The following is a 27,630-nucleotide window of genomic DNA, read 5'->3' as shown; positions in this document are numbered from 1 at the left end:
CTTCTTGGGCTCATTTGCAAAATATTTCTCAATGGTCTTCCTCGTGTTTCTTTGTTTGTTCATTTTCCCAGCCTAAGCCTGTTTTTTCGGGGTGCTTCCTGAGCTTTTGGGGCACTCCCACAAGGGTCTCAGTGTGTGAGGCTCTGTCCTCCTTCCTGGTCTGTGAATGAGCATAAGCGCCCCCCTCTGCCAAGGGGCTGAGGTGGGCGGGGGCTGCTGTTCTATGGGGGGGCCTAGACTGCGATCAGGATCTGAATGTGGTCAGAGCCCCAGAGTCCTGTTCCAGGGGCAGAGGACAGAGCTGGGCAGTCTCTCTCTCTTCACTCCCCTCCCTCAGCTCAATGAGCGCATACCCTGGGGGCTCCTGCTTACTGGTCTAGGCTGCCGAAAGACCAGGCTGCTGGCTGTGTGCCCTGAGGGCTGGGCTCCACGTGCTTGCTCTGGCAGAGGTCCCCTGCTGTTCCCCCACTTTGTGCCCGGTGCTCCCCAGGGTGCAGCTCAGGAGACTCCCCTGCTGCTGTGAGCTGGGGCTCCCAGCGCCCTGGGGCTGCCTCCGGGAGGCTCAAGTTCTTTGGCTCTGGCGGGCCACCCCTCTGGGGGGCCACCCCTCCGACCCCAGGGAGCAGAGCCTTTATGCTCTTTTCCAGGTTACCTTCAGTAGGAGAACTGCCTCGCTGGGTCCCTTTCTGGGTTCTGTCTCTCGAAAGTTTAGTTAGAGTCCTTAGTTTATGAGTTTTTATCAGAGAGCTCCTAAGACTCGATCCCTTCATGTCGTCATCTTGGCTCCGCCCCCCCCCCCAGAATCACATTTCTAACTGCTTTATTAAATATCTCAAATTGGAAGTGCTATAGTCAACTTAAATTCATCATATCCAAAACTTTGTCATCTTTCTCCCAAAGCCATCCCCATTTCTGAATTTCCTTATTATTATGGATAGCATCCTCCTCCTCCTCCCAGTTACCCACACTTACAATCTAGATATTATTCTCAACACTCTGCTTTCCCTGACTTCTCAATCAATCCATTGCTAAATCCCGCCATTTTTATCTTGGTAATATCTCTTTCTGATATCTTTTTCTCCAACATTGTCTTAACTCTGTGATGACCTTCATGATGACGTTCCTGAACCATTACAATAATCTTCTGATTGATCTCCCTGTCTCAAGTTTCTCCCTTCTCCATCTATTCCCATTTAGTTGTGAAAGTGATCTTCCTAAACTATATGTATGACCATGTCACTTCCTTATTCATTAAAGTCCAATAACTCCATATCACCTCCAGGATGAAATATAAAACATTCTGCTTAGCATTTGAAGCCCTTACCCAGCTGCTCCACCTCCTGCCTTTCCACTTTTCTTACATCTCATTCCTGGTAGCATAGTCCACAGTCTAATGATATTCACCTCATACAAAGTTTTCCCACTGGTGTTCTCCATGCCTTGAATTCTCTCCCACTTTCATCTCTGCTTCTTTTGTGTCCTGGCTAAAATCTTATCTTCTATGATAAGACCTTTCTGATCTCCCTTAATGCCAGTGATTTCCTCTGTTGATAGTTTTTAAAAATTTTTTAAATTTTTATTTTCTTTTTTAGTTTTTTTCAAGGCAATGGGGTTAAGTGACTTGCCCAAGGCCACACAGCTAGGTAATTATTAAGTGTTTGAGGCCAGGAGTGGTTAGGTGGTGCAGTGGATAGAGCACCAGCCCTAGAGGCAGGGCCTAATAATAACCTAGCGGTGCAGCCTTGGGCAAGCCACTTAACCCCATTTGCCTTGCAAAAAAAAAAAGTGTCTGAGGTCAGATTTGAACTCAGATACTCTGGTGTTCTATCCACTGCACCACCCAGATGTCCCCTGTTGATTGTTTCTAATTTTTCCTGAAGATAACATGCTTGGATATAGTTGTTTGCATGTCTCTCTTTTTAGTCTGTGACTACCTTGAAGTGAAGGACTGGTTTTTGTCTTTCTTTGTATCTCCCATGTACATATAGTAGGTATTTAATAAATGGGTATTGCCTGAATGAAAAGCCAGTGCATTTTGTACTATATTAAGCTTTTTCTAGTAGCAGTAATAGGAAAAGAGATATTTATACTGGACTGAAATAATAACTTCATTATTATTTTACCATTCAAGTCTCTGTACTTAGCTGTACCTCAGTTACCTCATCTGTAAACAGGGACTGGTAATACAGTCTAATAGGTGATTACAGGGGGGGGTGGCTAGGTGGCGCAGTGGATAGAGCACCAGCCCTGGAGTCAGGAGAACCTGAGTTCAAATCTAGCCTCAGACACTTAATAATTACCTAGCTGTGTGGCCTTGGGCAAGCCACTTAACCCCATTGCCTTGCAAAAACAAACAAACAAACAAACCCAGGTGATTACAAGAAAAGTGCTTTGTAAACATTTTAAGCTTTATTGACATAGAAATGGATACTGTTGGAATTATTAATATCTGTTTGTTATAATGGAAACTCTTATTTATTGTCCAGGTATATATTCATGGATTCTTTTAAATGTTAATTAGAGGGAATTTGGAAGAGATTTAATAGAGAGCTCTTTTATTTATTTATTTTTTCATTGCATCAAAACTATGTGGTATTTTAAAGAATAATCATTCTGTCAGTCAGATTTCATCAGGTCTAACCTTGGGCATATTTGCCAACTAATCCACAGGTTTCAGAATCCAATCATCAGCTTCTCAGAGAAGACCTGTTTGTTTTTCTTAAATTCTCATCAGTAGCAGCACAAAGTAAATCTAAATGAAAATTTAATCCCCCTTGTAATTTCCAAGGGCAAAATCATTTTAAACTCCCCCCCCCCACTAAAATTAAAGGATGGGGGAGTGGAAGTTTTTGTGCTCTACTACACACCTACATCAAAAGGAAAGATGCTAACACAGACTTCTAGAATGGCATATGGTCCCGGGGGAGACTTTTGTTTCTTCTTACAGGGGAAAAAACCCAACGCAAAATATTCCCTGCTCCATTTATCTTTGGGTAATTGTGTTGGTGTCTAATTGTGCCTGACCCCAGGGCTAATGAAGGGGTATAAATCCCTGGTATCTGGTAATGGATGCTCCTGGCGGTTTTATGAGCCATAAGGCCAGTTTTTGGCTGGGTTTCCATCAAGATAATATTATTGTGCACATCAACCATCTTTACAGCATGTTGCAATGTGGTGGGGTACCCAAAACAGCTCAGTGGGACTCTCAGTCTTTGGTGGGCACCAAATCAAGATTCCTCACCTCCCATAAAGCGGCAGCCTTCATTATAATTTAGAGCCAAAGGCAGGTTTGTCACAGGGAAGATGGAGATAAATGGATGATAGTCACTTCTAAAACTATTCCAGCAAGGCATAATGCCTTTCCTCAGAGTGGGTATGGGACTTTAAATTTTTCCTACTCAGGAGGGTCTGGATTTATTGTATTCATGATTGAAGTCTAACCTAAGAGTAAATTGGAAATGTGTATTCAATCATATTCTGACTCTCCATGACCTCATTTGGGGTTTTCTTGGCAAATATCCTGGAGAGGTTTGCCATTTTTTCCCTCTAGTTCATTTGAAAAATGAAGAAACTGAGGCAAAAAGGGCGAATTGATTTACCCAATGTCACACAGCTAATAAGGATCTGAGAGAGAGTTGAACTCATGATGAGTCTTCCTGATTTCAAGCTTTGTGCTCTATCCATTGGGCTACCCAGCTGCCCTGGCCCATAGCATATATGTCTATTGGTTATCTGATTAATGGGTGGGCTTCATATTTATTTGGAAGGGGTTTTTAGCCTTCACTCTTCCCTTCAACAAACAAAATATATCCACTTGTATCATCATGTTCTTTCAATTCCACTAAGAATCATAGACTCAGTTGAAAGTATTCTCAAACCTCATCTGATATCAATCTTTCTGTGACCAAGAATTTCCTCCTCTGCAGGACAGATTGTTGTTAAGCCTTTGCTTGAAGACCCATGGGACTTCCAGCCATTGCCACTGCTTCCACTTTTGAGTAGCTCTAAATGTTTGAAAGTTCTTCCTTACATCAGTCTAAATCAGCCTCTGCAACTTGTAGCTCATAGTTCTCCTTCCCCGAGGGACAAACAATTCTCCTTAATGTCTTCTTCCCTATATCAACCTTTCAGATCCCTGGGGATAGGTATCAGGCAAGTTTCTAAAAGAGGATCTTATATTCTTGACCACTCTCATACCTGATAGCACCCACACACACACACACTGGCCATAATTGACTCACATATCAGCCAATGCCTTCTTCTCAAGCTTCTTGCTTGTTATGGCAAAAACAGGGTTAAATTTCTTGGGTTGCTCTCCCTCATTCCTTGTTACTTGTTTAACAATTCAGAAAATTGATTTCAATGGCCCTGTCTAGCTCCCCAGTCTTGCCTCGTAGGCAATGGGGGCTATCTCCTAACAAAGTCACATTCAGATTTTGTATAAAACTCTATATAAATTCAGACCTGAATGGTTTGGGTTAGAGTCAATATAACTTAATGTCTGACCACTGGCCTTCCCATGGGTTAGGCACAATAGTGATGCCCACCTACACTTTTTTTTGGCCGTCTGCCCTCCTGCCATAACTGCTAACACTGTGTGAGGCAGTCTCACTCTTCAGGAATAGTTGAAGTGCAACTCCATTCTATCCTGTCTCCTGAAATTGTTTGTCTTATTTTCCCTTCCTCTTTGTTTCTGCTTATGTACTTAGCACTTGAAATGATGTTCTAAATAATGTATTAGGCTTGCCTTATGTATCCATTCCTGGAAAACACTCCATTCTTAGGTCTTTTGAATGCAGGGAATTATGGGCATATAGAAATATTATAATTGGAAATAAATTTTGTAATCTTTTTCTGCATTTCACCTTTACTCTGACCCTGGACATTCACTCATCAGTGGAACAAGTTGAATACTAGATTATACATGCAGGTTAGTTTGTCACATTAAACCAACTAAGAACTTATCCAATAGCCACAGCTCTCCAATACACTCCCAAAATGCCACCCCTCCTATGGATCCTGAGGGCAGGTATTTACCACCTTTACCTCTCTGACTTCTATGTGAGAGCTAATCAGTCTCTAGCCTGCCTGGGTAACCTGCTGTTCCCAAAACCACATGACCTTTAAGGAACTTTTAGCTATCTCTCACTTTTTCTTTTGTGTTATAATGACTTTTAAATAAATCTATGTTCACTTTCATAGCACTCCAGGGTCGGAGTCATGAGTTATTCCAGTGAATCCTCCTACAATACTTCTTTACTTCAAGGTATCACCTCACCTCCTATAGCACCCAAATGATTTTCCCTTTCTGCTTTTCATCTCCTACTCTCTACTCAGTAATCAAAGCAAGACTAGTATTGCTTCTGGAAGGGATAAACTAAATGCCTACCTCACTTTTCATTCATTAATGTGACTCTCTAGACCAAAAGTCCCTTCCCTGGTCACTGCTATCCTATATGGATTATTCCCATATCCATTAGAACATAGGTTCCTTGATGTCAGGAAATGAACCACAATTATATTTTTATTCCTAACCTGGCAAAAAGTACCTTCTTTTTCATTCATTTCATGGAGGTGTGTTGCATGCTACTTGAAGATGCTTCAGCTTGGTGTTAGGTTGGAACAGTCAAATTCACAGAATTTTATAACTAGAAGTGATCTTAGAGATAATATAATATGACCTCGATATTTTATAGACCAGGAAACTAATGCTCAGAGATAAGGTGCTCAGTTTCATTCAGGTAACAAATGTGAGGGAGATCTTTGACTTGGAAGACCCAAGCTCTTTCTACTTCAACTGTTATGAATCTTTTTGTAATGAAGTGGGAATGAATGATAAGTGAATTCTTGGGTTTTCTACCATTATGTGAATTTATAAAGGGCATGATGCCTTCAACTAGAGCTGTGGAGGAGCTCAAATGGTGGAATCTCAGACTCTAATGACAAAAAATGAGGGTGATATTCTGGAGGCAAGGAATACTCCTTACAACACACTGAGGATTTCCAATGCTGTTTACACAGAGAAACAACTTCATTACATGCTATATTCATCTATAATTTCTCTGAATTGAAGAAATGAAAGTGGACTTACCTTTTGAATTTGTAAAGGATAAATGCTCCCACTGCAAATAGGCAGATAAGGAAAAGAACAATGAGGGCCCAATATCCACCTCCTCCTCCAATCCTTTGAGAATCTGTAAACCAATGAGATGGTTAGGAGATTGTCTCTGTGAAATTCACTGCTATCCAACTTATTTTGAGTAAAGATCCATGACCTGGAATTCTAATTATATCCTTGGGGGTTTAGAAAATTTACAGCTTAAATTGGAGATGCCAGGCTCTGAAGAGGATTGGTTAGAAAAGGATTTCAAGGAATGTGACCTTTGGGCAGTCACTTCCATACTCATGGACTCAGTTTCCTCTTTTGGGAAATGAAGCATATGGGATTTCTAAGGTCCCTTTAAATTCAAGCAATCTACGTTTAAGTAGCCAGGTTCCTTCCAGCTCTGACATTCAGTGAGCCTCTTAATTTAAATGAAAGGTTCTTAATGTGGGAAGGATGGTCTGTGAACTTTAAAAATGTATTTTGATAAACCTTTCAATATAATTGGTTTCTAAAATAATAATATCTATTTTGTTTTATGTATTAAATATTAAAATATTTGTATATAATTGGAGGGAAAATAAAATATTAAATCATTACAAAATATCATTCTGAGAAGGGGAAACAGAGACTTCATCAGATTTTCAAAGGCACAAAAAAGGATGAGAATTGCTAACTTAAATCAAAACTTGGTAGTTGTATTTCATTGGCTATAGGATTTAGGTTTCCTTGGGACCAAGGAAAATTGCATTTAGTCCCTTCCCTTAGGCAATCAGCTGTATTTTCTAACAGAATAGTAGGGGGTTATGGATGTGGAAAATTTCTAATCTTATCAGTTGTGACTGATGAGTTAACTTGTTTTTAGTAAACTGCTTTTTTGTTTTTTTCTTTTAAAAATATTTGTTGTGAGGCATAGCTGAGAGAAAGAAGGGATATATTCAGAAATTACTGTGATATAAAAATAAAAACCATCAATAAAACTCAGATTGGGGAAAAAGGTAGATATTTGGAGAACAAAGGAAAGCTCTTCAGGCCCTATTGAGGTTAACATTCAAACATGGAAAAAAATAAAATCAAGAAGGAAAAAAGAGAAATTGAGAACTCATAGGAATTAAAGGATCAAAGAGCTTAGTTTCATGGGCACAGTAGAAACCTGTATCCATTAATTACAACTCTTTTGATTTCATTTTTCATGTATGATTGTTAACCCTTTTTTTATAAGTCAGAGAATATTGGCTTTAGAGATGAGGAGGAGCTGAAACCATCAAGTAGGAGCTTTAGGAGAGACCTTCAAATGTTGAGCTTACTATGGTAGAACTTGGCAGAGACCAAAGTCCTTGTTTTGTAGATGAAGAAATGCTTTAGCAATATTAATGAGATCAAAGGGAAAGTCAGATTTTGTTCCCAATAAATAACCTATCTTCAAAGTAAATATGAGTAGAAATGGTTAGGTAGCTGACAGGTTAATGGTATCACCAGATCATTTAATCCTTAAATTATGCTGGTGGGTTCCAGAATCTAATCAGTGAATTAATTGTTCAACCTTCTACTCCCAATGTCTGAGGCAAGAATAATAGATATTCTGGCTTTACCTGCATCTGTTTCCCGTAGTGTTACGAGTATCCAGAAGCCTCCTCTTAGGAAAAAGCTGATATTGTGGGCATTCAAGACTTGCTTGATGGCCATGATCCTCTGAAACAAAAAGTAAATAAAGCAAGGAACAGATATTTTATTTGGGATGGCTTGCACACTCAAATCTTAAGAACTGCTGATCAAAAACAATGCTAAGTGGAATATTAAAAGTTCACTTTTCTATAGAGCAAAATAATCTAAAGAGATAGGAGTATTGGGTTTATCTCTGTCTTATAAAGAAACTGAGGCCCAGAATGAAGTGACTTGCTCATGATTCTCATTCTCATTACTGTTGTGTTTGCAGTTGTCCCATGTCAAAGGCTACTCCCCATTGCCCCGATTATTAGCTGTGCTATGTTGAGCAAGTTATTTAACCCTTCTGGAAAGAGAAAAATTCTTGTTAAATAAAAAACAGTAGAGTTTAATGGATAGATGACTGATTTTGAAGTTTAGAAGATAGGACCTTGAATCTTATTTTGAATACTTCCAGATTAGTCATCTGAAAAATGACAGTACAGGACAGAGATCTCTTCAAATTCAAATTTCTTATGTCCTAAAATAAAAAATTTGTAGTTCTTTGAGTTTCTCACCAAATGCAGGGCCTCTGAACCCAGAAAAATGGCTGTTAGGTATATTGTCTTGCAGAAGGGAAGGCATGCATTGGGCAGGTGATTGGAATAGATGGCCTTTTGGGCCCATTCCAATTCAGAAACTTAATGAATCTATGCTTCTATGATGGGAAGAAAATCTTTTTTGTTCCATGTCATAGACTCCAGATGTCAACAGATCAGCTGCAATGAATGGGTTGTAACCTTCAGATACTGTTAGCTGAAAAGCAAACTCCAATCCTTGCAACCCATCGGTGCTGCAAATGATAAATGTTGATGGTCTCATCCTTTCCCTTGCTGAACCTATTAGCCTCTTCTGCTCACTGTATTTGTCAGCATTGCACTTACATGCACTATTGCATAGACGGTGGGGAATTGTAACTTGTTCATTGAATAGTTCTTATTAAACTTTCCCCGATATGCACAGGTTCCTGACCAGAGCCATGGGGCAATTTAACTCTTCTATCATTTCTGATTTGCTGCACATTGGGTACAACTGTTTGTACAATTGTTTGGTGACAACAGGCATTTTGTCATGATTTCTCAAACTCTCATGCTCCTGGTTTCTGGGGCATCTTATTAAGGAAGGGCATTTGTCTTTATCTACTCACATAAAATTCTCAGTCATATATTTACTTTTCCTAATGCAGATCAAATAGCCTGAAATATGATTGTCTACATTGCTACAAAATAGCATTATTATTAAAAATGCCCATTGGCTTAGCAATAGAAGAAGATAAATGTCTTTAAGTACTTTCAGGAGTGGTAATTTTCTAGGCTATCAGACCCTGATTTATTTGTCCTCTATATTAATCTAGGTCCCTCCAGCAACTGAAGCTTCATTTCACCCCCATGGGTATAATGGAAAAAGCTTTGGGTCTGGAGTCAGGAAATTTGACTGTACTAACATGCTAGGTAACTTAGAAAAGTCAATTCTCTCTGGGCTGTGATTTTCTCACTTCTAAATGAAAAGCAGCTTGGCATATTAGACATAGAGTTAGTCTTAGTCAGGAAGATCTGTGTTCAGGTTGTGCCTAGGATAAATCTTGACTATGTGACCCTAGGTAAGTCACTAAATTGCTTCATATTTTATAGTTCTCCAAGAATATCATTCTGAATTGGGAGAGTTTTTTTCTGAGGAGCTATCTAAACCAAGGAAATCACAGTTCTAGTTCTTACTCCCTCTTCCATCTGACCAGCAAATAAAGGTAGGACAAAGTCAAGAATTTGTGAATCTCAATTTTGAAAATTAAGCTTCTTTCCAAGCAAACCTCCATATAAAATCAGCTTCATGTGTCCTTTGTTACATATTTCTCTGCAACTAATTTCATTGTCTATTCTTATGCTTATACTTTTAAAAATGAGATTGGGGGCAGCTAGGTAGTTCAGTGGATAGAGCACCGGCCCTGGAATCAGGAGGACCTGAGTTCAAATTCAGCCTCATACACTTAATAATTACCTAGCTTTGTGACCTTGGGCAAGCCACTTAAACCCTATTGCCTTGTAAAAACTAAAAAAAATGAAATTGAATTAGATGACCTCTAGGGTCTCTTCTTGTTCTAGGACACAATGATTCTATTTGGAATTCTATCTCTTTCATCCATCTCCTGCAGACCTGAATTCTGCATTTAGTAATCCTAACTCTGGATGAATTCAATTTCTATTTAATTTTGGGTTACATATTTTAGGAAGTTCATAGGGAATCTGGAAAAGGTGACCAGCACAGTAAAGGTAATGGGAAAGAAAGAATCCAAGGAATTAAAAAAAAAAACTTAGAGGATCAGGACAACTGCTTCAAGTTTTAAAAGTCATTTATTTGGGAGATGGATTAAGCTTATTCTGCTTTTCCCCAGGTCATTTGGCTATAGCCCAACCTGTCCTCATCCTTTTTAAAATATGCTTACAGTAATTGGCCATAGTATTGCAGCCTAAGCTTGAGCTTGCTTTTTTAATTGCCACATCACACTGCTGACTAATATTGAGCTTGTATCCATTAAAATGCCCAGCTCTTTAAGAACAAAAACTATTGGCAGTTCTTGAATTCTTAATCTTATACTTTAGAAATAGATTCCTTGGAACCATTCAATAATTGAAACCAAGTACAGGACTCAACTGTTAAGCTTATTAAATTTCATCTTTTTAGAAGTGGGTCCATATTCTAGCCTGTTGAGTTCTTACTTCTTCTGAATGGGTGAGCACACCAGCTAACCTATATGGAAATGTCATAAGCATATCAGATATGTTTTCATACAAATAACTGATAAAAAATATTGAACAGAAAAGAGTCAAGGAGAGGGCCTTGGAGGTATTCCATTAGACATGTGTCTCCAAACTGACACTAATCCATAAAGAGTACTCTTTGATCTGCTTATTTTAAATCTACTTGTCTCTCTATTGAATATACAAGGAAAGCATGAGCAGCTTTGCCAATGCCTCACTGAAATCCAGGAATGCTATGGCCATAGTTTTCCCTGATCCAATAGTCTAATCAAAAAAGAGAATGCAATGAGATCATAGTGTTCTAGAAGACATCATGCAGAATCTTGGAGATAACTGTTCAGTTTTCTAAATGCTCATGAACTATATGTGCTCTAGGATTTTGACATTGCATTGTATTCTTAAAAAACACTATCCTTCAGAGCCAAGATGGCCAGATGAAGGGATCGAGTCTTAGGAGCTCTCTGATAAAACTCATCAGCTAAGGACTCTAACTAAACTTTCAAGAGACAGAACCCACAAAGGGACCCAGTAAGGCAGTTCTCCTACTCAGGGTAACCTGGAAAAGAGCAGAAAGGCTCTGCTCCCCGGGGTTGGGGTCAGAGGGGTGGCCCAATGGAAGGGTGGCCCCCCAGAGTGAAAGAACTTCAGCCTCCCTGAGGCAACCCCAGGGTGCTGGGAGCCGCAGCTCACAGCAGCGGGGGAGTCTCCTGAGCTGCACCCCAGGAGCACTGGGCACAAAGTGGGGGAACAGCGGGGGACCTCTGCCAGAGGGAGCACGTGGAGTCCAGCCCTCAGGGCACACAGAGAGCAGCTTGGTCTTTCCCCAGCCCTGATCCAGGAAACAGAAGCAGGCAGAGCCAGTAAGCAGGAGCCTCCAGGGCATGAGCCCATTGAGCTGAGGGAGGGGAGTGAAGAGAGACTTCAGAGCTCTGTCCTCTGCCTTTGGAACAGGACTCTGGGGCTCTGACCACATTCAGATCCTGATCGCAGTCTAGGCCCCCCCACGGAACAACAGGCCCCACCCCCACCTCGGCCCTGTGGCAGAGGGGGGCGCTTATGGTCATTCACAGACCAGGAGGGAGGACAGAGCCTCACACACTGAGACCCTTGTGGGAGTGCCCCAAAAGCTCAGGAAGCACCCCTAAACCAGGCCCAGGCTGGGAAAATGAGCAAGCAGAGAAACAAAAGGAAGACTATTGAAAAATATTTTGCAAATGAGCCCAAGAAGGATCAAAATACTCAGTGTGAAGATGAGGAAGCACAAGCTCCTGCATCTAAAGACTCCAAGAAAAACAGAAATTGGGCTCAGGCTATGACAGAGCTCAAAAAAGACTTTGAAAATCAAATGAGGGAGTTGGAAGAAAAACTGGGAAAAGAAAGGAGAGAGATGCAGGAAAAACATGAAAATGAAGTCAGCAGCTTAGTCAAGGAAATCCAAAAAAAATGCTGAAGAAAATAGCATGCTAAAAACCAGCTTAGGTTAAATGGATAAAACAGTTCAAAAAGTTGTTGAGGAGAAAAATGCTTTAAAAAGCAAAATTGGCCAGATGGAAAAAGAGATAAGAAAACTCTCTGAGGAGAACAAATCCTTCAGACAAAGAATAGAATTCAGGGAGATTGATGAATTTACCAGAAATCAGGAAATTCAAAACCAAAAAAATGAAAAATTAGAAGAAAATGTGAAATATCTCATTGAAAAAACAACTGATATGGAAAACAGACTTAGGAAAGATAATTTAAAAATTATTGGAATACCTGAAATTCATGCTCAGGAAAAGAGCCTTGACATCATTTTCAAAGAATTACTACAGGAAAATTGCCCTGATATTCTAGAAGCAGAGGGCAAAATAGAAATGGAGAGAATCCACCGATCCCCCAGAGAAAGAGATACCAAAAAACCAACCCCCAGGAATATTATAGCCAAGTTCCAGAACTCCCAAGTCAAAGAGAAAATATTACAAGCAGCCAGAAGAACACAGTTCAAATATCATGCAGCTGCAGTCAGGATCACACAGGACTTAGCAGCAGCTACATTGGAAGCTCGTAGGGCTTGGAATACAATATACCGGAAGGCAAAAGAGCATAGAATGCAGCCAAGAATGAACTACCCAGCAAGGCTGAATGTCCTCTTCCAGGGGAAAAGATGGACTTTCAATGAACCAGGGGAATTTCAAAGGTTCCTTTTGGAATGGCCAGAGCTGAACAGAAGGTTTGATCTTCAGATACAGGACTCAGGTGAAGCATGGAGATTGGAGGAGAAGGGGAAATATGAGGGACTTAATGAGGATGAACTGCATGTATAGAAAAATGATACTGATAATATTCATATGAACCATCTCAGTTAATAGAGCAGGTAGAGGGAGCTTTTATAGTTGAAGCACAGGAGAAAGCTGAATTCGAAGATAAAATATGGTGTAAAAATGGAGTCAATAGAAAAAAAAGGGAAATGGAATGGGAGAAAGAAAAAGGAGAGGGGGAATAGTCCAAGATATTTCACATAATAAGATTTTTTTTATTACAATGAGCTATTGCAATGATATGGAAGGGGGAGGCAAGGGGGCATGAGGGAACCTTTGCTCTCATCAGAGGTGCCTAGGAGAGGAAACAGCATATATACTCAATGGGGTATAGGCATCTGGAGTAAGAAGGAGGGGGGAGCAGGGGGAAGGGGTGGGGATGTGAATAAAGGAGGAGAGGATGGACAATGGGGGGGAGACTGGTCAGATATAACACATTTTCTTTTTTACTTCTTGCAAGGGGCTGGGATTGGAAGGCCTGCCCAGGACCATAGGGCCAGGTGGATTCTGGACCTAAGGGGTGGTATGGGGGCTCAGGGCTTCTTGTCCCCAGGACCAGGGATCTGTCTGCTGCGCCATTCAGCGACCCTACAGCAGAGTCAGAGTGAAAGGAGAGAGAAAATACAGTACATGGTAGTGGAGAAATAAGAAAGGAGGGAGTTGTGATCAGCAATGGCAACGTTGGAAAAATATGGAAGTAACTTTTGTGATGGACTTATCATAAAGAATGTGGTCCACTCATGACAGAGTTGTTGGTGTTGGAACAATGACTGAAGCATATTTTTTGTTATTATTATTTGGGGGAGGGTGCAGGGCAAGTGGGACTGGGTGGCCTGCTTGGGGTCACATAGCAGGGTGATCTTTGGGTGTCTGTGGCCAGATTTGGACCCAGGTCCTCCTGGCTCAAGGGCCAATGCTCTGTCTGCCACCCAGGTACCCCTACTATGATTACCATTTTATTTTATTTTGGGTCTTTTTTTTTTCTTCTTTTTGGTTTTTGCAGGGCAGTGGGGATCGGGTGGCTTGCATGTCACATGGCTGGGTGATTGTTGGGTCTACTGGGCTGGATGTGGGCTTGGGTGCTTGTGGCTCCAGGGCTGGTGCTTCGTCCATTGCAACACCTGGCCATACATACAATTATTACTATTATCTTTTTAATTTTAATTTTTTTCTCTCCCCTTTACTTTTTTCGCCCACGCAAGTCTATCTATATTCATGGGGGGAGGGGTATTTTGTTTACTTGTAAACAAGAATATTAATGTAAAAAAATTTGTACAAAATGAGAATAAAAAATAAACAAATAAAACACTACCCTTTTTTCCTAATTTCTCTATTTCTATTGAGGAGCCCCATTTTCCTTTCTATCACTCAGTCTTAAAACCTCAGTCATCTTTGAATCTTCCCTTTCTTTCTGCTGACTTCCAATCACTTGCCAGGTTTTTTTGATCCTAACTTTAAATTAGCTTATAAAAGTACTCTTTCCTTTCCACTCTTACCAATACCACCCTCATTGAGAGTCTTATTTACTATATATACTTGTATTATTCCTAATTAACCTCATTGTCTCAATTCTTTCTATATCCCAATACTAATTATAACTCCTATTTTATAGGCCCTTAATATTCATAAACCACTTTTTTATAAGATCACTGTGAGGTAATAAAAGTATTAGGGATTGGGGACTAGATGTCTGATTTCATCTGAGTTCCCTATTATGTATCCACTGATATGGAATAGTATCTGTTTCACAAATCATTTTAATTCAGTTGCTTGGGGGTACTGAGATAAGTGACTGGCCTAGGGTTATGTGGTTTTATGTCCTATACATCACAGAAATGAAAGGGACCTAGAAGCCTTTGAATACTCATTATATAGATGAGACAGCTAAGACTTGAAGAAATTAAGTGACTTGCCCAAAGTCACATATCTAGTGAATGTCTGAGGCAGAATATGAACCAGGTCCTCCTGACTCCTACTCTGATACATTCTCCACTATACCATATGATTCATTCTTATCCTAATTTTACAGGGAGCTAAGTGTAACAAAAAGGCAGAGTAACTTCTGTAAAAGTACTCATCTAATAGGTACCAGGTCTGGGACTGAAGTTCAGGGTAACTCTAAGTCCAGTGCTCTTTTCAAATCTTTCAAAGTATTCACAGTAATCTTAATGCAAAATTCTGATGCAAAAAAATTTTGATGCAAAAATACTGATTATGCCAGTCTCCAGTTTGCAAATATGCAGCAGCTCTCCATTGCCTAAGAAACAATTTCCAAACTCTAAGTATGAAATTCAAGAGTGTGTATAATTAGACTGTCATCCAATTTTTTTAATGTTTTCTCTCACTTTTGCTCTTTAAATATTCTCTATTGTAGCAAAACTGGAAGACTCACCATATCCAATTCTAGAGCCTTCATCCACACTTTCTTTCTTTCTCTTTCTATAACATCTTTCTCTTCTTTTAAGTGCTAGGTCATACGATACTTGCTTTTGGATTTTTCCCCCCCGATCTTCCTACTAGTAAGAGATTTGACAACACTGTAATATAGCTAATTATGCATATGCTTTATCTTCTCTACTCATTCAAAAGATTTGGAGACTATATCCAGTGGCTTATCCAGCACCGTGTCTATAATAGACATTTAATTAATGTTTAATTGAATTAAAATACTCTTTTCCAGGAGTATCTGCAATTTAAAAGCACAGAAACATATAAGTTGGAAGGGACCTCAGAGTTCATCATGTACAATCCATTGAAACTATGAATTTTGTCTGTGATATACTCAAAAATTTTTCAACTACATGGAAAGCTTGCTTCAGACATCAAACTCAATTTCAAGCACCTTTGGTATTTGTAATTACTTTGGGAGAGAGAATGTTCTTTTTGGAACCTGAAAATTACTTCCTCTAGAAAACAACCTTCTCTAATTAGGAGTAAGGCTGATTGGGTGTGGTGATCTGAACCTGTAATCCTTGTTTCTAGAGAGATTGGCAGACCTCGCACTTGTAAATTCTACAGTGAAGTGAGGTAAATTGTCTGAGAGCCCAATCCAGCATATTTTGAGTCATTGGAATCAGGTAGTAGGGATACCAAGTTGCTGAAGGAAGGGGAAACCAGTATAGATGGCTATGGAATAGATAAGTGGGTCTCTATGTCACTTCCAGCTGGAGGAAAATGTCATCTTTAAAAGATTAATGCCTGGCTCTGGGGTTATATATCTAGGTAGAAAATGTCCAAGTTGAGTGTGTTATCTGGTATCTTGGTTGCTTGATCATAAACATCTAGATGTACGTTTGTTGGTATAAAGTATTTCACAAGAGGCTAATGCTAAAAATTTCCCAATTACACAATAATAAAATAAAAGCAAAGCATAAACTTTCTCATTTTGGGTTGTTGTTTGTCATTTAAGTTGTGTCTGAATCTTGGGACCCCATTTAAAATTTTTTTGATAGAAGCACTGAAGTTCTTTGCCATTTCCTTCTCCAGTTCACATTATAAATGATGAAACTGAGGCAAACAGCATTAACTGACTTGCTCAGGGTCACCCAGCTAGCAAGTGTCTGAGACCATAAATGAACTCAGGAAGATAAATCTTTCTGACTCAGACCCACCATAATTATAATACCACTTTCAGACAAATGAGGGAGATTTGGCAGTATTAAGACATTTGAGATCCCGTATTGACCATTCTAGATTCTAGAATATCTCCCTTCAGAATCTTCAGAGACTCAATCTCATGTACAATCTGAATGTCAGTGATCCACAGCCTCTGATCCAAACATACATAAAAGAATATGGGAGAGGTGGTACAGGAATAGAGCACTGGCCCTGGCTTCAGGAGGACCTGAGTTCAAATGCAGCCTCAGACACTTAATAATTACTTAGCTGTGTGACCTTTGACAAGTCACTTAACCCCACTGCCTTGCCCAAAAAATGGGAGAAAGGAGACATCTTTAACAACTTTGTCAAAGATGAAGTCAGTGCTGGAGTGCTAATCTAGTGACACTGGGTCATCATCTTTACCAAGTCCTTTGATTTTTCTCTGTGATGCTCAAGTCCAGGTCTCTGAAGAATAGGTAAGCTCCTATGCAAATAATACACTGAATATAAGAAAGTTCTGTTTCACCTGACAAATGTACTATTGTATGTACTATTGTATAAAAGCCAAAACCACTTTTCTTTCCTTTCTAGAGGATCTCAATATTTCTAGACTAGAAACAAAATTTTCTAAAACAAATTAAGGCTTCCTAGTCCCAACTGTGATAAACCCATAGTTTTGAGATAGCCTCCAGTGTCATAGAGCTAGTGTCTGAAGTCAAATTTGAACTCAGGCCTTCCTGACTCCATGAATCCTCTGAGACCACTAAGATTAGAATGGGAGAATAACTTTTCAATATATGCCTTATTAGTAACAAAGTTAGACCAAAACCCAGGTGTACTGATTTCAAGCCTAGTTTATTTTTCCCATTGTACTTACTCTGGTCTTTTTTTGTATTCTATATTATTGTCTTTTTTTAAGCTTATCCAGATTTCATCTTTAGACCAGTCTTCTGCCTTCCTAATTCAAGCAGAATGTACAAAATTACAAGGGCACCAGAAGCCCTCTACTGATCTCTTGTGCTGCACAGGTTAGAAGCCAAAAGGAGGTTTGAAACTTCCCTGACTTGGCACTGAGCTCCAATTCATGATGGACTCAGTGAGGTAGTCTTTTAGCAACTAGCTTTTATTTTAATGAAATTTAAAAAAAATGTGCCTTGGCATTGGGTCGGGATGAGAGCGTTGCATCCTGAGAATAGGAGGAATGACTCACAGAATAATAGAATTAGAGTTGGAAGAGACCTTAGTGCTGATCTGGTTGTTTCTTCCCTCCTCCCATGTATTGTTGAGTCTAGACTCTATAGGATGATACTGAGAGGATAGGAGGAGGGAATTGCCCAAGGTTTGGACTTGAAACTGAGGATTTAAGAAGGTTGGAAAGTCCTATGACTGTCCATGCTCTCAGAGATGATCTGTGTTTCTTGATTCTAATTCTATTCTGATCTTGCAGTTTATTCTGTTTAAACTAGTTGATTCAGGAAGTTTTGATCCAGGTTGAGTAGACATGTAGCCAAGAAGTTACTACTGTGTGCAGAGAAATAGATCAGTGCAATAAACAATCGGGTACTGAAATAATCAGAATCTCATAGTATTCTGATGTCCTTCTCCCACACATGCTTTATTATTCTTTACTGATGAATAAGAATCTGCAATGGCAAATTGGAAGAGACATATTCCAATTCACAATTAAGTAAGAATCTGCTCTACAAATTCTGACAATATAGCCTCTTGTTGAAGACTTGTAGTGTCGAGAAAGTCACTACCCACTGAGTAAATCCATTTTGATTTAAAATAGCTCTAGTCATTCAGGGGTTTGTCCAAATATTGATCCCAAACCTGTCTCATTGTAATTTCCCTAAATTATCCTCTCAGGCCATGTAAAACAAGATTAATTCTCCTTCTTAATGATAATCCTTAAAAAACTTGAAGACAGTGAGCATATTTGTTCTAAATCTCATATTCAGGGTAAATGCCTCCCATTTCTTCATTTGATCTTTGTGGGACATAGTCAGCAGTCCCCTCATCAATGCTCTCCATTTACACTTCTATAAATACTAATTAGGGTCCAACATAGAACCTCAGTCTACCATACTCAGAAGGATAAGGTGTATTTACCCTCCATCAGTAAAGGAGCCATGACTGTGAACAAGATATAGCTAACTCAGAACAGGGATGCAGGAGTTACTGTGAAGCAGTGGGGAGGAATGTGGGTCTTTGGTGGACTAGGATTCCTTGATAGACTATTTTTGTAGAATATATCCATGCATGTCTCTCAAAGTAATAAATTTGATTTTAAAGATCCTTCATTTTGTACTCTGAGTGGGTTGGAGGGGGAATACAGGAAAAGTCAAGGTGGACAGTATCAAAAATGATCAGAAAAGAGTACTGCAAAATGTCAGGGTTTTACAGATGACATTAATTTAAAGTATCATCAGGATAGAAGCTGTAGAAATAGCAACCACAGCTTTTCAAGAATATTTTGTTTACCTGAAATGTGCAAGTGTTAAAGGAACTAAAATAATTTTTTTCTTGCCTGGGATCAGAGACTTGGCTTCACTTTATCATTTTAGGAAAGATGGAAAATTAGAAAGAGCACTGCATTTAGACAGAGGGTAAAAATTCTAGCTCAAATACGTAATATGTATGTGATCTTGGATAAGTTACTTCCTTATTCTAGATGTTTGTTTTCTCACTTCTCAAATGAGTAATTGACTTCTAAGGTCCCTTTTAGATTTAAAAAATTCTATAAATTCTCCCACTTTTTAATGTTATGTTCTTTCCCCTAATTTCTTGGTTGTAGTTGATTCAGACCTAAAGGCAGAAAACTAAGAGTTCTGACTGCAGCATCTTTCAGATATTTCAGCACCATGGACAGAAACACAGCAACCATCTAGACCTTGCTCAGTTTCTGATTTTTAAAGGATTTCAATTCAAATACAAGTAATTGTTAGGCTATGCTTTATATTTTGTGATTATGCACTTTTTCCAGTTAATTTTATATATATTTCTATCTTAATTTTTGCTGGTTCTGGCACTTAATCAATTTAGCAAATAAAATCAATTTAATAGTTATACAGGGTAGTCATAGACAGCATTTTTTTGGAATTTATTCTGAAAATTTTCTGAAAATATTTGGAGATTTAGGTGGATTCTAAAAGTGTCAGAAGTATGATATGGAAGCCCCTCCCCCCAAAAAAAACTAATGTGATTTTGGATTGCTTCTTTGCTTGAAATTCTCTGCCTCCTGACTTCTACCAGAAGCCTTCCTGGTTTCCAAAGCTGCTCCAGAATGCCTTCATAAACTCTGTATATAATTTTTTGTATACCTTGATATTTGCATATTATATTTTCTTTTTCCTTGAAATGTACAATTCTTTGAAGAAGGTTTTATTCCCTCCTTTGGCAAATAGAAAATACCAAATCAATGAGAGAAAAGAGATTGAAGGAGGAAAAGCTGGGAAGCAACAGAATTGTCTTTTGAAGATACACTTTGGTAAAGTGAAAAGGGTCCAAACTCTGGGGGATTGGCTAGAAGAATGAAAAAAATGGGGGGAAAAAAGGACAGATGGAAGATAAAGTGAAGAAGCGACGCTAATAAGACCTGACAAGTGATTTTATGAGCAGAGTAAGGAAGAAGAAAGAGTCAAAGATGACTGTGAGGTTATAAATCTGGGTGAAATAGATAAGGCAAGAATTGCAGGTTTAAATAGCAAATATGATTTAGGGTCCACTGAGTTTGAGACACAATCATGAAATTCCAGTGGTACTGTCTAGAAGCTAGTAAGAAATGAGAGGCTATGGAAAGGAAGAATTAGGAAAGAAAACAGGTTTGTATGTATAGATTTAGGTTCCATATGCTTTAGGATGCTACCTAAATCTATTGGATAAGAACTAAAGATGATCTAGGATAGAACTTTGGGAGATATTTTTATTTAAGAGAGGGAAGAAAGAAAATGAACCAATAGAGAAGAAGATGAAGAGAAATCAGATAATAAGGAGATCCCAGAAAGATTAGTTTTATGGAAATCAAGGAAGATAAAGAGATTCAGGAGGAGGAGGTGATCAAAAGTTGGAGGAGAGAGAGAGAGAGAGAGAGAGAGAGAGAGAGAGAGAGAGAGAGAGAGAGAGAAAGTAAACACTTTGAAATAGCTATTAGGAAAATGGGCAATGAGATGATATATTTAAGAATATGACAAGACCCTCATTCCTGGAACATAGGGTCAATATGTAAATTACCAAAATAATCAAAGCCCCCAAACACCACTTCCACAAGACAATAAGATAACATAGGGTTTTGTTTAGCTGAAATGAAACTGTCCTTCACTGGTATGAGACTTAGGTAAATTACTTTCCTTCTGGGCCTCTGTTTTTGCACTGTAAAATTAAGGGTTTGGATTAGATTATCTCCCATCTCTAAATCAAATGAAACTTTCTATAAAATAGTAATGTTATTCATCTATGTCACTGTCAGGTTTACAAAGTATTTTCTTCCCAAATATCCTCTAAGGTGATGGTAAGAGTATAAGGATCATTATTTCTACTTAATAGAGGAAGATATTGAATCCTAGAGAAGTTAAGTGAGTTTCCCAAGGTCATGCATCAGGATTAAGCAATCAGCAAGCATTTATTAACATTGTGCAATTGACACTTTGAACTTGAACCCAGATTTCTTAAGTTCTATGCTTGTTTACCACACTGTTGCTTCCAAGGCAACATGAATTATATTATTCTGATGATATAACAGGCTATATTTGCATATATTCGCATTCTTTGAGATGGCTGACTTACCTTATCACTTGGTATGCTCCTCTTCCTCTTTGGTTTAGGTGATGGCAGAAGCACATGCAAATCAGCTGTTGTGGGCAGACCTGGCTTCACCACTGTTAGCAGAGACTCTTCAGGAATATTGGTTTCCTATAGAGATAGCATCCTATTTATTGGTCAGCTTGGTAAAAAGATTTTATTTTGGTAATGGTGGTTATGGCACCTTGTTTAGTGATTAATGAACTCTTAAAGGAGGAAAACTTCTATTATTACTTGCTCATATTAGAGATGAGATAATTAAGATGCAGAGAAAGAAGAGAACATGCCCAAGATCTTAAAGCATGTATTTAATGGAGCAGGACTAGAAGCCATAGCTCCTAACTTACAGAGCTCTTTCCACTTTTAACAGCTTATCTACCTGAATTCAGTGAAACTGATTATTCTCCCCACTGCCAACTTCCCTTCTTTTAGTAATACCTTCAATGATTTCCTAAAGCCTTTTAAAAAACAATCCTTGACCTAAAATTTAATTTTGCATCTTATTTTGTATTACTCCCTTTTACCCATTCTTTACTCAAGTCAAACTGATTTGTTGTCTTGAAACATTTGTACATGTGATCCTCCATGTCTCTTATACATCACTTCCTTACATTATCTTGTAGAATCTCTGGCTTCCTTCTCATCTTAGGTCAGCTTCCACTTTTTCCTGATATTAATATTCTCATGCTCTTAGATTTATTGAGCATGACTATATAGATATATAAACACACAGTTGGTATTTGCTTAGAAGTGTTTTATGTTCCTAGTTAAAATAAGTTCCTTAAGTACAGGGACTATATATTTTTTTGTCTTATATCCCTTGAACCTAAACATTGCCTTGACTACATTATGTTTATTAAATTTTTGTTGAATTCTATGATCAATGATTCTTTCTATAGGCTTCATGGGACAATTGATACCTGAAATGGGTCTTGAAGAAAGAGGAATAATTTTGAAAGATAGAGAATAGGAGGGCACAGGCTTCTTAAAAAGAGAGCAAGAGCAAGAAAGATCATGAAAAAGCTAATAGTTAAGCATGACTGTAATTTCAGAATCCATGGAAATGACTATTTTATTGGAAAAGTAAGTTGGAGTCAAATGATGGAAAGTTTTTAATGTAGTTTAATTAGATTTTTGCTAGTCATCTTGTTTTTGCAAAAGATGTTGCCTACTGCTATGGGAATAATGTAGAATAATCTGCTTTAAATACTACCTTACTTGTTAGATTGTAGAACCTTAAGGATAGAGATAAAACTTTACTCATCATTGTTTCTTGTTTCAAAGTCCTCATAATTATTTATGGTCATGTAGTATCTGTTCCAAAAACTTCTGCTATAGTTATTGATTCTAAGTTTTTATGATGCAGGGGAGTTTGATGAATAATGGTTTAAAAAGTGTTTGTTCTATAGCACTTTTGGGGGAGATTGGAAAGAGATAACTTGAGAGAAACATAAGAAGAGAAAGAAGATGGAGAGACCTGCACAAAGTATAAGCTTTAATCTTGGAAGGAAGGTGAGGAGAATACTTAATAAAAGACAATGTTTGGTATGTTGACTGAACTGAACGTGGAGTTATATTTCCAGAAGTAAGGGAAAGGCATCTGCAATTACAGTGATGACTAGAGGTGATTGAGGCAGTGATTTTTATTGGAATTTATTTTAAATAATTATTTATGTCTTTTTATTGGTTTTTAATAAATTATATATGTATGCATATGCTTAGGGGAAAGAGGTTTCTCTGCTTTGCTAAATGACATTTAATAAATGGGCATGGGATATCTAAGGTTGAGTAATTATTGAGAGAATATCCTAAAATTCAGGTTGATGTGCTCAGTGCTCAGTATAGTATCTATCACAAAGTAAGTTATTGATGCATAGGCAGATTCTAAGGCAAGAGAATTGGTGTGAAGTCCAGATTCTTCTACATAATATCTATATGACCTTGGATAACATTTCCACTTGTTTCCTCAGATACAAAGTAAGAGGTTTAGAAAAGATGACCCAGACAGCATTAATTCTGATAATAATCATGGTTATCATTGTCTAATCATAATGCAACTGTGACAACCTTAGTATTTTATTAATGCCATTTTGATAGTCAAATTATAATTGTTATCTCCATCTATAACTTCCATAAAAAGGCAAAAATCAGTACCTTGGACAGACATTAATTTTGATTATCTGGACTAGAGATTGTTATAGCTTTTCAGTCAGAGATAATTCTATCATCATTCCCCTAACCATCTCTTTCTCTCTCTCTTTTACACACACACACACACACACACACACACACACACACACACACACATCTCTCATTCCCACCCCATAGCTATATCACATACAAGCTATAGCTTTTCCTGCATCAGCATCATTTCCTTCCATCTGGCTCAAAAATTCTCTCACAGCTGCATTTGCTCTTAACTGCCAATTAGGCAGTGCTGGAGCTGAACATTCAGTGTTGTTTTGCTGTGACCAGCAAGCTGTTACCCCAGTGACACCCATCTCCATCTGCCTACCTCTCTGGGTGGCCCTGGGCACCATTTGGTTGGTCATTGAATTTGGCCCATTTTCCTTGAAAGAATAGCATCCTACTCATGACCTTTCTAGTCTTCTCTCCAGGAGAAGTTATGATATTTTCAGAAGACTAACCTCAGAAAGGAGGCGGGTGACTACCAGGCCAATGTCTTCTCGCCATTCAGGGATGTTGGGATTGTACATATCCAAGTGTTTGGTAAACTTCAAGGGAAGAACTTGAAACTGATCTGGAGAGAGGTAGAAACAAAATGATTTGGACAATTAAAAATTATTTCTGGGAACCTCTGAAATACAATTTATTCTATAAAATCCAACATTATATAGTTTCTATTTATAGTTTAATAATAATCTTCCCCATCTTAGTAGCCCTTCCCAATTCTGAATCAGGGGATGCAAGTGCTGTTATCTCAATTTTTCAAAGGAGGAAACTGAAGTTAAGAGAGATTTACTTATGGTCACATAGCTAATAAGTAGTAAATCTAGTATTCAGACTCTAACCTCTTGACCATCAATTCTCAGTTCTTTCCATGGCATTGGTCTGTTTTTACATCTTTTATTTTAATGAGTCCTAGGATGAAACCCTAAAAAGTGAAATATCCAGTACAAGGTGACAATGGCCATAAAGTGGCAAAGCCTAGATTCTACCTCAAGTTGGCTGACTTTACATTCAATGTTCTTTTTACTACCCTCATCATTATATACCATCTCTTCCATCCTTTCTGAGAGTTGGTTTTCTCATCTGTAAAATGAAGCTAAATCATACTCACATATGTCACAAGGTTGGCAGAGGAAAAATCTTCATATAACTAAAACAGGATCTTCTCAAAATCTTATAGTAGTTTTAATCTTTAGAGTTTTAGTTCTTACTAGCTTCAAACTGGGGCAAGAGTGAATTATATTTTTTTGCTCTTGTTATTCATATTTGCTTAGATCATCTTTCTTTTTGTTTGTTTTTCTGAGGTAATTGGGTTAAGTGATTTGCCCAAGGTCATACAGCTAGACAATATCATGTGTCTGAGGTCTAATTTGAACTCAGGTCCTTTTGACCCCTGACTCAAGGAATCAGGACTATCTACAATGCCACATAGCTGCCCCTAGTCAGTTTATAAACTTCTTGATGATAGGAGTGGCAGGGATTTATCTTCTTCCATAGTCCCATGCCATAATCCCAAGCATCAAACCCCCTACACATAGTAGAGGATGCAATTAGAGAACCTGGGTTCATAGCCTAACTCTCATGCTTACAACCTGTGTGACCTTGAATAAGCCACTTAATTGCCACAGTCACAGATTCCTCATCTGTAAAATGATTGGGGTTGGACTAGATAACCCCAAAGGTCCCTTCCAGATCTAGATCAGGTATCCAATCCCATGAACTTTACTCATATTAATCTTGCAAGGTAAATAATTCTTTTTTTAGGTTTTTGGAAGGCAAATGGAGTTAAGAGGCTTGCCCAAGGCCACACAGCTAGGTAATTATTAGATGTCTGAGGCTAGACCTGGACTCAGGTACTACTAACTAACTCTAGGGCTGGTGCTCTATCCACTGCGTCACCTAGCTTACCAAGGTAAATAATTCTTAAAATTTTGTCAGTATTGGTAGGCTTTCCATTGATATAGATAGCTGCTTTACAGAAGTCTTTCACTATTGATATATCAAAAAAATTCTGTTGGAATAAGACTGATGATGGATTTCTGTAAAGTTAGCTAGTCTAGGTCTGGGTCTTGGCACTAGTTATATGATCCTTGAAAGGGAATTGTGTCATGGGAATCAAAGAATTCTAAAGATATCTATTAAGTAGTAGAAAGGTGGGGTGGCTAAGTGGCGCAGTGGATAGAGCATCGGTCCTGGAGTCAGGACTACCTGAGTTCAGGTCCAGGCTCAGACACTTAATAATTCCCTAGCTGTGTGGCCTTGGGCAAGCTACTTAACCCCATTGCCTTGCCAAAAAAACCCCCCAAACTTTAAAAAAAGTAGTAGAAAGGTAAATACACTGAAATACTGGCATATTATACTATAGTAGTATAATGTACTATATACTACATATATATTATACTATAATATAATATGCTAGTACATAATATAGCAAAAGTATAGAATAGAACTACAAATTGGTCCAAAAACTTTAGAAAGTTCTTTGGAATCATGGCAAGAAAATGATTAAAATGTCTATACCCCTTGATGCAGAGTTTCTACTGCTAGATATAGGAAATCAATGATAAACTAGGAAGGCTTCCTGTGTATCAAGATTTTTATATCAACTTTTTTTTTTGGTAAAGGCAATGAACTGGATACAAAGCAGATCTCCATTGATTAAGGGAAGATTAGACAAATTATGGTATATCATAATGGCCATCAAATATAACTTGACTATAATAAATGATGATAGGATCAGAGAAATTGAGCTGGAAGTGACTTTAGAGGTCATCAAGTCCACCCCACTCTTTTTACCCAGGATGAAACTGAGACACTATGAAGTTAAATAAGAGTCACAGAGCTATTAGTGTGAAGTATGATTTGAACCCAAATCTTTCTGTATCCAAATCCAATACCCTAACCACTTCAGATATGATGAGGACAGAGAAACAAGGGGAAATATATGAACAAGGGGAAAAAGTATCAGTCAGTTTTTAAATAAAATTTAAATAAATTTTAAATTAAATTAAATTATTATAAATTATTAAATTTTAAATTAAATTAAAATTTAAAATTTAAAAACTTCTCTCTATAACATCTAAGACAAGTGATCATCTAGCTCTTACTGAAGACCTACAGACAAGATGAAAGACTATCTTCCTATAAAGGAAGTGCATTTTACTTTTGAACAACTCTAATTTAGATGATCAATAGATGGAAATTTCCTGTGCATTTTAGGCAAACATAGATTTTTGAGTTTAAATGTGGGAAATGAATCCTTGGCACAAATGGAAAAGATCACAGAGTGTTCCTACAGGCCTGAAAAAAAATACAATTTCAGCCAAACCAAGTTACCTTCCCAAGAAATAGGGTCTGATGCTTGTTTCCATTTCCCATAAACTACTTGGAATAGTTACTGAATAACTGAGGGCAAACTGTGGAAGCTGAGTCTCTGCTTCAATGAGTCCATTGTGTCCTGTTAAGCAGGTAAGCTCCAGACACATTGTCTCACTTTTTGTGGAAGGCCAAGTTTTTTCCTTAGTCTTTTTGGCACACAACCAGAATGTGAGGATTCTAAAATGCAGGATTCTATAGGCTGGTATTAGAAGGCAGAAAAGTGTGGGAAGGAATGGCTGAGGAGAATAAACTGGAAAGTATTGTGGGGAAAGATTAAAAAAGAGGTGTAGGAGGGGAAGGGAGATGATGATGATGGGTAGAAAACATGAGAGAGAAAGAGTAGACAAGAAAAAATGGAGTTGAGGTGAGGGATTAAAGGGGTTGACTCCTGGGAGCTCTGTCGCCAGAGACAGAAGTTCACCTATTATCTATCCCAAACCATGTAACAATGAATCCCATTACTCTAGGTTCCCACTGAGTAAAATAAGATAAAGATGCCGAAAACCACTTCTGACTTGAACATACCTTAAAATATGATGGTGTTTTCCACAGCTTTTAAAGAATAATTCATGTTTTCAATGGATTCAGTTGCTCTTATGAAACCCACTTACCATATCAATGGGAAAACTAGCCTAAGAGTTCATTTAGTCTATTTTACTAACTCTGGCCTATTATCCTGATATATGCAAGGGGCAGTGAGGTGTTTCTGAGGCTATTAACACAACAGACTTGACTGACAGTGAGGCCCATAATACATAAAGGCTGTGTTCTCCTGTACTCCACCCCCCCCATTCTCCACACC

The 27,630-nt window shown here is 38.3% G+C and overlaps 1 protein-coding gene across 3 annotated transcripts in view; it reads right to left on the bottom strand.

Moving 5' to 3' along the window:
* Window positions 1–27,630, bottom strand: part of SORCS2 (sortilin related VPS10 domain containing receptor 2) — a 1,216,578-nt gene that overhangs the window by 25,383 nt on the left and 1,163,565 nt on the right. For all 3 annotated transcript variants that reach the window (XM_074229834.1, XM_074229835.1, XM_074229836.1), the window contains exons 22-25: window positions 23,909–24,021; window positions 21,246–21,371; window positions 7,696–7,795; window positions 6,092–6,194 (exon numbers count right to left, since the gene is read on the bottom strand). In XM_074229834.1, coding sequence (XP_074085935.1) covers window positions 6,092–6,194; window positions 7,696–7,795; window positions 21,246–21,371; window positions 23,909–24,021 — 442 coding nt within the window. The remainder of the gene's footprint in view (window positions 1–6,091; window positions 6,195–7,695; window positions 7,796–21,245; window positions 21,372–23,908; window positions 24,022–27,630) is intronic.

This window comes from Macrotis lagotis, chromosome 3 (assembly GCF_037893015.1).
Source record: "Macrotis lagotis isolate mMagLag1 chromosome 3, bilby.v1.9.chrom.fasta, whole genome shotgun sequence".
In the NCBI taxonomy this organism is placed as follows: domain Eukaryota; kingdom Metazoa; phylum Chordata; class Mammalia; order Peramelemorphia; family Peramelidae; genus Macrotis; species Macrotis lagotis.
The sequence above is the reverse complement of the archived record's forward strand: the minus strand, read 5'-3'. Positions and strand labels throughout refer to the sequence as shown.